Here is a 14,332-nt window from a genome sequence, read left to right as displayed (position 1 = left end):
TTCAACCTCCCCACCACCACCAACCGAAACCCGTCATCAGAACCTCGTTTAGGGCAACCGATTGCATTCTGTCTCGGTTGTCATTCAGTTAAGCCTGTACTCGATTTAATTTCCTGTTGTACTTTCAGTTGACCTCTCACCTGGAAGTAATCCTCAATGACCTTCTTGACGTGAGCGACATCATAAGGGGGCTTGGCCAGGTTGTCTTTGGCATCAAACACCGTCTTCACTGCCAGGTGGGAGATCCAGAACGCTGATGGAGAGAGGAAAGAGGGGGGAGAGAGGGGGAGAAGAGTGGGGAGAGGGAAAGAGAATGAAAGGGTTGGGAAGGGAAAAGGGGGGAGGAGAAAGAGAGAAACAGTAGGATGAAAAAAGGAATGAATGGAGGAAAAGAGAGGTGATCATAAGAGAAGACAAGTTTATCGGACTTCTTCTGTTTATGTTGATTGTTGTCGTCATGGCTACCTGATCCCTCGTCCCCCATCATATGACCCCAGCCTCCACAGCCGACCTGGCTTCCATCTGGGTTCACCAGCTTACAGTTAGAACCAGTCCCACTGATCAACACTATACCTCCTATATAGAGTGTGAGAGGGGCAGAGAGAGATGGAGGGATGAGTGAAGTCATACTACACAGTTGTATGATGACAGTGAACATTCCTTTCAACAATTAAGTCGAAGGACACAAAACGCAGATTAACGATCCATTTCTGATACTGGCTATTGATCATATTAAATCATTCTTTCAAATCCTAATTTATCACTTTCAATAAAAAGTTACGTTAAAAAGACGGTTCCGTTACCCCGGTCGCTGGCTGTTGCCATGGCGCCGATGGCATCGGTGGTGATGTAATAATTGATGCTGAGTTTAGGAAACCTCTTCTTCATCTCCTGGATGATCTTATCAATAGCATCCTTCTGTTCCCCTCCGCTTAGAGACATTCCCTGGGAGAGCGAGATATTACAAGTTATCATAATAGTTAGCCTACTTAGTAAAAAGGGGCAATTACACGCTAACGGAGTTGCGCGGGGACTCAGATTCTTCACTTAAAATGTATGCCAAACAAAAACCATTGATTTCAAATTTTAACAAACCATATAACTCTATGGACAAGGACTACTTTAAACAATTTACACTGAACATTTTACAAAAACACATTTACTGGAAGAACTGTGAAGATGCAAAGTTAGGTAACAGAATTTTGGTAAAATCTCCCTCACTTTTTTAAATGTGAAAACCATCTGAATTAAGGTTCCCAGACRYCTGCAGAAAGAATGTGGTGTCAGCGATGACATCACACCTTGAGTTTTGAAAAAAATCTCTTTGGGTTTTTGAACTACAATAAGTGAAGTGGATTTACTTCCTGTAACGGAATTACATCATGGGTCTCTGATCTGTACTACACAGTAATACATCATTATGGATATTAATGTCATTCTCTTCACGGTGATGTATCCTAAATAGGTACACAAAAGGTAGAAATATCCAATATCTTCCTTTCCATATTTGGGTATTATTCTACACACTGGCTATTATTTTAATGAGCTCTGCCCCCAAACAAAACCAAATTTGATTGGACCAGACTGGACCAAATCTGAACCAATCATAGATGTCTATGTTTCACAAGTTTGGACATAACAGTAGAGTAGAAGCCAGAGCTAGTAGAACGTAGAGCAGACCTCAGTAGAGTATATGAGAGTACCAGTAGCAGCAGAGCTCAGTAGTATAGTAAGTATAGTAACAGCAGAGCTCAGTAGAGTAGAATACAGTAGAGTATAGTACAGCAGAGCTAGTAGAGTTTAGTAGAGTACAGTAGAAGTATAGTACAGCAGAGCTCAGTAGTAGAGTACAGTAGAGTATAGTACAGCAGAGCTCAGTAGAGTTTAGTAGATTAGGCAGTAGAGTATAGTACAGCAGAGCTCAGTAGAGTATAGTACGAGTAGAGTATATACAGCAGAGCTCAGTAGGTATAGTAGAGTAGGAGTATAGTAAGCGGCAGAGCTCAGTAGAGTAATAGTAGAACAGTAAGATAGTACAGCAGAGCTCAGTAAGAGTACAGTAGAGTATAGTACAGCAGTACAGTACAGCAGAGCTCAGTACAGTACAGTAATACAGTAGAGTATAGTAGAGTATAGTACAGCAGAGCTCAGTAGAGTTTATAGACGTACAGTAGAGTACCAGTACAGCAGACTCAGTAGAGTTTAGTAGAGTACAGTAGAGTATAGTAGATACAGTACAGCAGAGCTCAGTAGAGTATAGTAGAGTACAGTACAGCAGAGCTCAGTAGAGTATAGTACAGTACAGCAGAGCTCAGTAGAGTATAGTAGATACAGTACAGCAGAGCTCAGGTAGGTATATAGAGTACAGTACAGCAGAGCTCAGTAAGAGTTTAGTGTAGAGTAGAGTACAGTACAAGAGCTCAGTAGAGTTAGTGAGTATAGTAAGAGTACAGTACAGCAGAGCTCAGTAGAGTATAGTAACAGTACAGCAGAGCTCAGTAGAGTTTAGTAGAGTAGAGTACAGTTAGCAGCAGAGCTCAGTAGAGTAAATAGTTAGATGTACAGTAGAGTACAGTACAGCAGAGCTCAGTACAGTACAGTAGAGACAGTACAGCAGAGCTCAAGTAGAGTATAGTACAGTACAGCAGAGCTCAGTAGAGTTTAGTAGAGTACAGTAGAGTATAGTAGAGTACAGTAGAGTACAGTACAGCAGAGCTCAGTAGAGTTAGTAGAGGGTACAGTAGAGTATAGTAGAGTACAGTACAGTACAGCAGAGCTCAGTAAGAGTAGAGTACAGTACAGTAGAGTATAGTACACGCAAAGAGCCTCAGTTAGAGTATAGTAGAGTACAGTAGAGTATAGTAGTAGCAGAGCTCAGTAGAGTATAGTGGAGTATAGTACAGCAGAGCTCAGTAGAGTAATAGTAGAGTAGCAGTAGAGTATAGTACAGCAGAGCTCAGTAGAGTTATAGTAAGAGTACAGTATGAGGTATAGTACGTAGAGTACAGCAGAGCTCAGTACAGTACAGTAGAGTATAAGTAGAGTAATAGTAGCAGCAGAGCTCAGTAGAGTTTAGTAGAGTACAGTAGAGTACAGTACAGCAGAGCTCAGTTAGAGTTTAGTAGAGACAGTAGAGTATAGTAGAGTACAGTACAGCGAGTCAGTAGAGTTAGTAGAGTACAGTACAGCAGAGCTCAGTAGAGTATAGTACAGTAAGCAGCAGAGCTCAGTAAGAGTATAGTAGAGTACAGTACAAGCGAGAGCTCAGTAGAGTACAGTACAGCAGAGCTCAGTAGAGTTTTAGTAGAGTAGAGTAGAGTACCGTACAGCAGAGCTCAGTAAGGTTTAGTAGAGTAGGGTCAGTACAGCAGAGCTCAGTAGAGTTTAGTAGGGTATAGTAGAGTACAGTACAGCAGAGCTCAGTAGAGTATAGTAGAGTACAGTACAGCAGAGCTCAGTAGAGTTTAGTAGAGTAGAGTACGTAGCAGATGCTCAGTAGAGTTAGTAGAGTATAGTAGAGTACAGTACAGCAGAGCTCAGTACAGTACAGTAGAGACAGTACACAGAGCTCAGTAGAGTATAGTAGAGTACAGTACAGCAGAGCTCAGTAGAGTTTACGTAGAGTACAGTAGAGTATAGTAGAGTACATGTACAGCAGAGCTCAGTAGAGTATAGTAGGAGTACAGTACAGCAGAGCTCAGTAGAGTACAGTAGAGTAACAGTCAGCAGGCTCAGTAGAAGTTTAGTAGAGTACAGTAGTTCGACGTAGTTAGTACAGTAGAGTACAGCAGAGCTCAAGTAGAGTATAGTAGAGTAGAGTACCGTACAGCAGAGCTCAGTAGAGGTATAGTAGAGTACAGTAGAGTACAGTACAGCAGAGCTCAGTAGAGTACAGTAGAGTACTACAGCAAGAGCTCAAGTAGAGTATAGTAAGAGTACAGGTACAGCAGACTCGTAGAGTTTAGTAGAGTACAGTAGAGGATAGTAGAGTTAGCAGTAAATACAGCAGAGCTCAGAGTAGAGTATCAGTAGAGTTATAGTAGAGTATCAGTACAGCAGAAGCTTCAGTAGAGTATAGTTTAGAGTATAGTGAGTACAGCAGAGCTCAGTAGAGTTGAGTAGAGTACAGTAGCAGTTACAGCTCAGTAGAGTATAGTAAGTACAGTAGAGTCAGTACAGCAGAGCTAGTAGAGTATAGTAGAGTACAGTACAGCAGAGCTCAGTAGAGTACAGTACAGCAGAGCTCAGTAGAGTTATAGTAGAGTATAGTAGAGTATAGTAGCAGACTCAGTAGAGTTTAGTAGAGTACAGTACAGTAAGCTAGTAGAGTAATAGTGTACAGTAGAGCATCAGAGAGTCAGTAGAGTATACTAAGAGTAAGTACAGCAGACTCAGTAGAGAGTATAAGTATGTACAGCAGAGCGCAGTAGTAGTAATAGTAGAGTATAGTACAGCAGAGCTCAGTAGAGTATATTAGTACAGCAGTAGAGAGTATAGTACATAGATAGAGTACAGTACAGCAGAGAGCTCAGATAGAGTTTAATAGTAGAGTACAGTACAGCAGAGCTCAGTAGAGTTTTGTAGAGTACAGTAGAGTACAGTACAGCAGAGCTCAGTAAGTAGTTTTAAGTAGAGTACAGTAGAGTACACGTACAGCAGAGCTCAGTAGAGTTTTAGGTAGAGATACATATCAGCATACAGTAGAGTACAGTAGAGTACAGTACAGCAGAGCTCAGTAGAGTTTAGTAGAGCTGAGTAACAGTACAGTTTATGTTCAGTAGCGCTCAGTAGAGTACAGCAGAGCTCAGTAGAGTACAGCAGAGCTCAGTAGAGTAGAGTACTCAATTTTAGTGCCCTACTGAACTATAATCTACTATTCTACTCTACTGTACAGTACTGTACTCTACTGTACTGTCCAAACTTGTGAAACATAGTTGGTTCAGATTTGGTCCGATCTGGATGTCTATCTTTGGGAAAGAGAAAGAAAACCGTTATCACCTGAACAGAACAGTATCAGGTGACCTAACTAGGGGTTGTGACTACTATCATTTCACATTGTAGCCAATTCATTTGCAGAAATTCCGTTACTGATTATTAGGACATTCAATTAACGATTTGGTAACAGAATTTAGTTTGAATCCTTTAATAATTCATACACAAAATGTATATCAGTAAAAACACTAACTAATTGGTAGGTCTACCTTTACTTGTTACTTCTGTGAACTTTCATTATCCTCCCTTCTCATGAGGGAGAGAAATTAGAAAATATCTTAAAGATATGTGGGATTTTGGTAACGGAATTTCAAGGCACAAGGCAATGATTCTGAAAATGTTACAGAAGGGGAAATGTTTCTCAAAGTTACAGAAGGCAGGAAAAAATGATCCAACAGTAAATATAGGTGTTGATATTAGCTGTCACGGGTCTTCAACAGTATTGTGTTTCCATGCATTTCTAATGCTTTTAATCGTTTTTCTGGTAAAAAAAAAAAGATCCCTTTCCCATCTGCTTGACAAGAAATCAAAGCCTTTGATTTTTCCCAATTTTTAGGATGAAAAATGGTTGAAAAATGTATATATATATTCCTTAATTTGTAAAACATATAGACTCGTAGCTTTCATTTGCCCCCAATTTGACATGCTCCTATGAATTGTTCGTTGGTGCTCATGGGTCCTTTTCTTTTTTTATACATGGAATTGACCTTAAGCCTTAGTAACTATTAGCCTACACAATACACAACCCAAGAACTACAATTAGCTACACAAAAAAAGGTGATTCTGTGTAGATGCGTCTCAAATTATACACTCAATGCAAGTGCTCAGGAACGCCATTTTGAGTAGCTAACAGAGCTGGTAAATAGTATATCAAAATCTAATCAAATCTAATTTGATTGGTCACATACACATATTTAGCAGATGTAGCGAAATGCTTGTATATTAGGCTTTAGATTAGATTTTTTGCATTAAAATCATGAATTGAATCACCAGAGAGTGGAGAGGTGTGTCTGGGTCGAGCCCCGCTTCTATTTTGGCTTTCTGGACCATGTCGTTGATGGCCTCGATACACTTGTCAACACCCACCAACTGAAAGACAACACAGTCATCACTCACCAACTGAAAGACAACACATAGTCATCACTCACCAACTGAAAGACAACACAGTCATCACTCATCAACTGAAAGACAACACAAACAGTCATCACTCACCAACTGAAAGACAACACACACAGTCATCACTCACCAACTGAAAGACAACACACACAGTCATCACTCACCAACTGAAAGACAACACACACAGTCATCACTCACCAACTGAAAGACAACACACACAGTCATCACTCACCAACTGAAAGACAACACACACAGTCATCACTCACCAACTGAAAGACAACACACACAGTCATCACTCACCAACTGAAAGACAACACATACAGTCATCACTCATGAAACGTTTCATAATGTAGAAGAACCACTCATGACTTTAATAGAAGCTTAACGTCCTCTTTCTTCACACGTCTATGCACAGATCTAAGACCAGCTTACCCTCTCTAAATCCCGATCTTAACCATTAGGAGGGAAAACACAAATCTGACTTCAGATCAGCACTTACAAGTGGTTGGACTGAAATAGATGCCGATTTTTTWTWTTTWTTTATTTAGATGCAGGATAATATTTCTAAGACAATAATCTACAAGAGGTGCAGGAACTCATTTCCTGTACATTGGAATCTACTCGCTGTCATAATAAAAGTGTCCTGGCAGTTCTGTGATCTCATCCAGTGGTTGGTTGAGGGGCCTTCGACTGATCTGAGGTCAGCTTTACTTTAACCACCTAACGGTTAACATCAGGCTAGGGAATATGGTAAACTAATCCTAGATCTGTCATCTCACCCAGTGGTTGGTTGAGGGGCCGTCTGTCTCTGCAAGGATTTTCCCATTCTCAGAGACCAACACCGCCTTGGAGTGGGTCCCACCACTGTTACAGTAGAGGACACAGACAGGAGCACACACACAAACAAATTAAATGAATAGGAAGCTTTTCCTTAAGAATATTGATAGTGTTAACTGACTAAACTCCACTCCCCGGTGAAAGGAAGTTTCTGATGAATCGTTGGTGTAGAGTTTAGTCAGACAGGTTGATTTTCGATGTGACAATCAAACAACAGCACAGCCTTTGGCCCTAAACAGTTCTGCACTACATCTGTCTGATAACACGTTTTCATTCAAATTATTACCGGATAAAAACGGTTTACTAGAGACTCACCCTTCAACACCACCGAACACTGCAGCCATTACTTCTCTCTTTTCCTGTTTCGATCATGTGACACGTCACTTCAGTTTCCGATCCAATCAGATCACATTATACAGTTTAGACTTCGACATTTTTTAAATAACTTTTATATAATCCGTTTTATTGTGGGAGGATCTTATGATGTCCATGCCTTGTAAATAATTACATTCAACGCCCAGCTTCACTCAGGAGCTATTCTAGTATCTACTCTGTATCGCAGTATTTCCTAATAACCAGCAGGGGGCGGAATTACACAAGTTGAAATTGAATTGATAGGCTTAGGGGTTAGGTTTGGGTTAGGTTTAGGGTTTGAGAAAATAGGATTTTGAATGGAAATCAATTTTAGGTTCCCACAAGAATAGTACAAAATATGCTGTGTATTTGTGTGTGTGTGTGAGAGAGAGAGAGAGAGAGAGAGAGAGAGAGAGAGAGAGAGAGAGAGAGAGAGAGAGAGAGAGAGAGAGAGAGTTATAAAGATTGTGTGGCTGTTATTTTGATTATAAAGATCTGGGGACAAGGTGTGTTGAGTCAGCCAGAGAGGTCAAGGAGAGATATTATGTAACTTCACAAAGAATACAAACACACATAATTCCTGTGTGACATCTTGGCAAAAGGCACAAGCATTGTCTATATGTTGAGCAAACCTGGGCACAACCAAGTCAACACATGAAGGATCAATGCAGGCCTATTATTTGGATTCCAATTAATTATATAAATGGACTCTGAATTCAAATGCCTTATGCACAAAATGTTGCAATGCTATTTTTCTTTTGAAAGAATGCCCGGTATGAACTTGTCCTTTCCCTTTGTAATTATTCTGAAGAAGGCTATTGAACGTTGAAACGTCAATCTTTTAAATGTATCTAATAAAACGACCTATTTTTCATGGTGAGCGAGGATTGCGCCTTATCCTGTCCAATGACGTCTACACGTCTTTAGGTTGCACCTTTACTCACGTTGGTTGAGCACATTCTACTTATTTCCGAAATAATTAATTAACAAATAAACATAAGTCAAAGGTGTGTGTGTGTTGCATTGCGAGCCAGCTGTTGAACTATGCTGCTCTGCTGTTGTCCTCATACTGTCAGACTGAGTGCAAAACGACGAGGTGGGAGGAGAAGAGAGAGGAGAAGAACAGAGAGGAGAGAGCGGTGCAGCGCACTCATCATGCACGCCAGACTGCGTGGACACACGGCACGCGGGGCACAAGGAGGAAGAGGGAGCGGCGGGTGGCGACAAGCGACGGACAATAACATAACCGTCAGGTTTTCAGGACGTTAGATAACAACTTTTTCAAGACCACCGGGTACTTTTTCCCCCGTTTCAAACATGTCTTAATTGTATTAAAATACTTTAAATGCCTCGGGACGTTGAGAAAAGCGCGTTGTTTGCGGAAGTAAGTAAAGTTGAGTTGAAGGAAGTTCAGACAGAGAAGGAAAAGTAACCGAAAAGTGGTGTCAAATTCGAGAGTATTCCTAGTTCTTCGGACGGGGTCCGAACTTTAGAGATGGATACCCACGTAAAAGAGGGACAACTTTACGTTCAACATCAGAAGTTTGGCAAGGTAAGACAATAAAATATCATACAACTACGTAATTCTAACTTGTCATAGCCCACTAAAACTGTTTTCAAGTTGAAGAGGAAAAATACAGAAAGCCCCTATCTGGTTAACCGTCGCGGAGTGGACTTGGGACCGTTCTTCTACGTCATAGAGCACACATTGATCCAATTAAAGTAAGCTATTGTATCCAGTCAAGTTCAGACGCCGGGTCCGACCATCCCGCAAATCATTATAGCCTAATTTACATCCCATGTCAAAGATTTAGTTTTGATATTATGCAAAATCGTATTGCCGAACGAGTTCCACAACAAGGGGAAGTAGAGAAGGCACCAGTTTACTTCTCTATTGCAACTCAGCATCAATGTTTTGACATGATATTGCCCTATAGTCATCAACTAGTTTAAACTGTTGCTGACGGATAGGTCTAGGTTTAGAGCAGTCCAAACTTGAATGTATAGTAGCCTATACTGTCAGTGTTTATTCAATCTGTTTGAGCTTCAATATTGGACTAGTTGTTTTTTCCCTGCACTGTCAGCTGCAACTTAGTAGGCCTATTACTGTGTGTGTAATGTGTGTGTAATGTGTATGCATGTGCGTTTTTATTAATTAAGAAGCCATAACACAATCTTATCAAGTATCACTATTACTAAGTATTTAATAAGAGTCAATAGAGGACCTTCATGTTATATCTTTCAGTCTGCATATAGCTACGTTCCCCAATAAGCCCCCGGGCCTGTATATAGCTACGTTCCCCTATAAGCCCCCAGGCCTGTATACAGCTACCTTGCCCTTTAGCCCCCAGGCAGGCCTGTATATAGCTACCTTGCCCTATAGCCCGCAGGCCTGTATATAGCTACCTTGCCCTATAGCCCGCAGGCCTGTATATAGCTACCTTGCCCTATAGCCCGCAGGCCTGTATATGAACATTAATAGTAACACACGGTCACTAGTCATTGGTCTGTAAGAGGCCTCTTTGTACTTTTTCTTTCAATTCTCTCTCTCTCTCTCTCTCTCGCTCTCTTTTTCTCTGTTTCTCTCTCTCTCTCTCTCTCTCTCTCTCTCTCTCTCTCTCTCTCTCTCTCTTTCAATTCTCTCTCTCTCTCTCTTTTTCTCTGTTTCTCTCTCTCTCAATTCAATTCAAGGGACTTTATTGGCATGGGAAACATATGTTTACATTGCCAAAGCAAGTGAAATGGATAAACAAAAGTGAAATAAACAAGAAAAGTAAACATTACACTCACAAAGGTTCCAAAAGAATAAAGACATTTCAAATGTTTTATTATGTCTATATACAGTGTTGTAACGATTTGTAAATAGTTAGAGTACAAAAGGGAAAATAAATGTATTTACAATGGTGTTTGTTCTTCACTGGTTGCCCTTTTCTTGTGACAACAAGTCACAAATCTTGCTGCTGTGATGGCACACTGTGGTATTTCACCCAGTAGATATGGGAGTTTATCAAAATTGGATTTGTTTTCAAAATCTTTGTGGGTCTGTGTAGTCTGAGAGAAATATGTGTCTCTAATATGGTCATACATTTGGCAGGAGGTTAGGAAGTGCAGCTCAGTTTCCACCTCATTTTGTTGGCAGTGTGCACATAGCCTGTCTTCTCTTGAGAGCCAGGTCTGCCTACAGCGACCTTTTGCAATAGCAAGGCTATGCTCACTGAGTCTGTACATAGTCAAAGCTTTCTCTGTATCTCTCTCTCTCCTGTTTCTCTCTCTTTCTGGTGGGTCCATCAGTGTACCATGGTCTATTATTATGTGTGGTTATGACGGATGGTGTCAGATGGTGGCAGACAGTGTCAGATGGCGTTAAATGTGTCAGATGGTGTCAGATGGCGGCAGACGGTGTCAGATGGCGTAAAATGGTGTCAGATGGCGGTAGACAGTGTCAGATGGCGGTAGACGGTGTCAGATGGTTTAGATGGTGGTAGACAGTGTCAGATGGTGGTAGATGTGTTAAATAGTGTCAGATGGCGGTAGACGGTGTCAGATGGTGTTAAATGGTGGTAGATGGTGTCAGACGGTGGTAGATGTGTTAAATYGTGTCAGATGGTGGTAGACGTGTCAGACGGTGTTAAATGGTGTCAGATGGTGGTAGATGTGTCAGATGGTGGTAGATGTGTCAGACGGTGTCAGACGGTGTTAAATGGTGTCAGATGGTGGTAGACAGTGGTAGATGTTAAACAGGGAGGATTGTGTAAGCATCCGTTCTGTTGGTGAGAACACACACTTTGATACAACCACGTCTTGAGGTCGGAAAATGTGACACAACTGTGTACTACTAATAAGTCTGAAAGGTTTCATAAGTACATTTATAGCTGAGCACTGCTCAATTCCCATTTTTAAATCATACAGATATGCATACTATAGATCTTAACTGTACCCTACTTCATTTGAATTATTATTGTGTTTTTGTCTTGTCAGCTAGGCATCTATGCATGTCTGATTGTTGAAACATCTTACTAATGCAGTCAGAGGAGGATGCTATGTTTTGACTTTCTGATAAGCAAGGAGGARGGGCTCATTGTAATGACTCAAATGGAATACATGGAACGGTATCAAACAGGGCCTCCCGAGTGGCGCAGCGGTCTAAGGCACTGCGCCGAGGTGCTTGAGGCGTCACTTCGATCCCAGGCTGTGTCGCCGCCGGCTGTGACCCGGGAGTCCCATGAGGCGGCGCACAATTGGCCCTGCGCCGTCCGGGTTCGGAGAGGGTTTGGCCGGCRGGGATGTCCTTGTCCCATCGCGCTATAGGGACTCCTTGTGGCGGGCCGGGTGCCTGCARGCTGACTTCGGTCGCCAGTTGTACGGAAAGCAGTTCGTACGGGAATATCACGAAATTGGGGAGAAAAAACCCCAGATGAAACATGGAAACCAGATGTTTGACTCTGTTCCATTTGTACCTTTCCAGACATTACAATGAGCCCGTCCTCCAATAGCTCCTCCCACCAGCCTCCACACACACTGAGAGACAGGCAGCTGCTTGTCCGCACCCTGCAGCAGCAGACTCTAGACTGGGTGTGGTGGATGGATGGATGGAGGATATCTTGTGTTATTAGGGGCCTGCAGGGTGTAGAAATCAGAGAAGCTATTACAGTATCAATACAATAGAACTTTATTAATCCCTGAGGGGCCACATTAATACAATATAACTTTATTAATCCCTGAGGGGTGACATTAATACAATAGAACTGTATTAATCCTTGAGGGGCCGACATTAATACAATATAACTTTATTAATCCCTGAGGGGCTGACATTAATACAATAGAACTTTATTAATCCCTGAGGGGCTGACATTAATACAATACAACTTTTATTAATCCCTGAGGGGCTGACATTAATACAATATAACTTTATTAATCCCTGAGGGGCTGACATTAATACAATACAACTTTATTAATCCCTGAGGGGCTGACATTAATACAATATAACTTTATTAATCCCTGAGGAGCTGACATTAATACAATAGAATTTTATTAATCCCTGACATGACATTAATACAATACAACTTTAATAATCCCTGAGGAGCTGACATTCATACAATACAATTTTATTAATCCCTGAGTGGCTGACATTAATACAAATACAATACAACTGTATTAATCCCTGAGGGGCTGACATTAATACAATACAACTTTATTAATCCCTGAGGGCTGACATTAATACAATATAATTTTATTAATCCCTGAGGGGCTGACATTAATACAATACAACTTTATTAATCCCTGAGGGGCTTGACATTAATACATACAACTTTATTAATCCCTGAGGGGCTGACATTAATACCATACAACTTTATTAATCCCTGAGTGGCTGACATTAATACAATACAACTTATTAATCCCAGAGGGGCTGACATTAATACAATACAATACAACTGTATTAATCCCTGAGGGGCTGACATTAATACAATACAACTGTATTAATCCCTGAGGGGCTGACAGGGTGCTTCAGACAGGACAAACAGACCGTATAAAAGTAAGGTAAAAGTGTATGGTTCAATCTAAAGAAACAAAAATCAAACTAAAAGTTGTTAATTAATGGCTAAACTATCTCTAGAATAGTCATTCTTGATGGTCCTGTTACCCAGGCGGATGGCCTTGGCCACAAACGAGGCCCTGCGCCTTTTGGGTGGAACACTTGAGACAGAACAGGTGGCGTCCAACGGGGAGCAGTTGGACCTGTGGGTTGAGGACATGCTGTCCTGAGGATGTCATGGGCCTTTCCTCCTGGCCCTGCTGCTCAAAGAATGAAGCCAGAGAGACACCCGTAATGGGATCTTAGATCAGGTGTTTTATAATGTCCTGAGCAGTTCCTCTTCTTGACAGAGAGGCACGTGAACCAGAAACACAGAGCGCTCTCGTTGAAGAAACTGTTAAAAAGTTAGGGATATTGATTTGTGGAATGAGTTCAGTTTCCTGAGGAAGTATTATCTCTGGTGGATTTTCTTTTTAAAAAAAGCGAGTTTGAGAAACGCTTAGGATGTGAGGAATAAAAAGATGGGTGACAGTGCACACCCTTGTATGGTCCTAGTTCCCTAAGTAGTGCCCGTGGGTCAAAAGTAGAGCACTAAGGAATAGTGTACCAGTTGAGTTGAAAGCCGAGGTGAAACCAGCCAGACAGGTCCTGAGGTTACACTTTATTATTATTATTATTATTATTATTTATACACTGCTATGTCTGTGTACTTATTTTATATGCTGTGAAAATTGTCTGCACGCACGCACACACACACACACACACACACACACACACACACACACACACACACACACACACACCACACCACCGGGCAGGTATGTACAATGGAGAGCCCTAAAATAGGCTTCTGTGAAGAGTTGACTGAGTTACAATGACTCAGTGTCTGAACAGATCGATACCTCTCATTTTTTAATGCGGCGGCGGTGGAAAAGCAAGGCGATGCAGAGTAGAAACGCGATGTTCTGCTATGTTCTCTAACACTGATGAGTGTGTAGACCTACTCCCTGTTAATCTCTCCTAGTGACCCTAGCTGTGCGCGTGTGTGTGGTGTGTGTGTTAGTGTGTGTGTTGTGTGTGTGTGTGTTGTGTGTGTGTGTGTGTGTGTGTGTGTGTGTGTGTGTGTGTGTGTGTGTAATGCTCTAACAGCGTTCTCAGTCTATTCATCTGGTCAGACAACACTGTACTGGACTTATAACCATAACACCCTCTACATAAAATGTGATTGATTGCTGGGCTTTTTCTGCACGGGAGAGAAGTGAGATGTTAACAGTTGTAGTTGTTAAAGGTAAATGTGTGTCTTTTTTTTATTTGGAAGAAATGCAGCTGCAGAAAGCAGAAAAACACACACATGATTTCACAGGTTTGAGGAAGTCCATGTCCTATCTCTCTCTCGCTAGCTATCATCATTCTGCTAAAATTTTCCATTCAGTAGTTTAGTGGTTGATGCTCTCGGGTACCGTTGGCCTTATTTGGTGCTGCTGGCTCGTTCCTTTAAAG

The 14,332-nt window shown here is 41.4% G+C and overlaps 2 protein-coding genes across 2 annotated transcripts in view; one reads left to right on the top strand and one right to left on the bottom strand.

Annotated features, from left to right (window-relative positions):
• nagk (N-acetylglucosamine kinase) overlaps nt 1–7,366 on the bottom strand; it is a 17,035-nt gene extending 9,669 nt beyond the window's left edge. Inside the window, exons 1-6 of the mRNA XM_070439384.1 lie at nt 7,261–7,366; nt 6,888–6,972; nt 5,983–6,081; nt 804–945; nt 466–576; nt 95–253 (exon numbers count right to left, since the gene is read on the bottom strand). Coding sequence (XP_070295485.1) covers nt 95–253; nt 466–576; nt 804–945; nt 5,983–6,081; nt 6,888–6,972; nt 7,261–7,289 — 625 coding nt within the window. The 5' untranslated portion in view covers nt 7,290–7,366. The remainder of the gene's footprint in view (nt 1–94; nt 254–465; nt 577–803; nt 946–5,982; nt 6,082–6,887; nt 6,973–7,260) is intronic.
• A 1,147-nt stretch (nt 7,367–8,513) lies between these two features.
• dok1b (docking protein 1b) overlaps nt 8,514–14,332 on the top strand; it is a 30,769-nt gene continuing 24,950 nt past the window's right edge. The window contains exon 1 of the mRNA XM_024138880.2: nt 8,514–8,851. Coding sequence (XP_023994648.1) covers nt 8,795–8,851 — 57 coding nt within the window. The 5' untranslated portion in view covers nt 8,514–8,794. The remainder of the gene's footprint in view (nt 8,852–14,332) is intronic.

The sequence above is a fragment of the Salvelinus sp. IW2-2015 genome, unplaced genomic scaffold (genome assembly GCF_002910315.2).
Source record: "Salvelinus sp. IW2-2015 unplaced genomic scaffold, ASM291031v2 Un_scaffold1612, whole genome shotgun sequence".
In the NCBI taxonomy this organism is placed as follows: domain Eukaryota; kingdom Metazoa; phylum Chordata; class Actinopteri; order Salmoniformes; family Salmonidae; genus Salvelinus; species Salvelinus sp. IW2-2015.
Note: the sequence above shows the minus strand (reverse complement) of the source record. Positions and strands in the feature narration are given on the sequence as shown.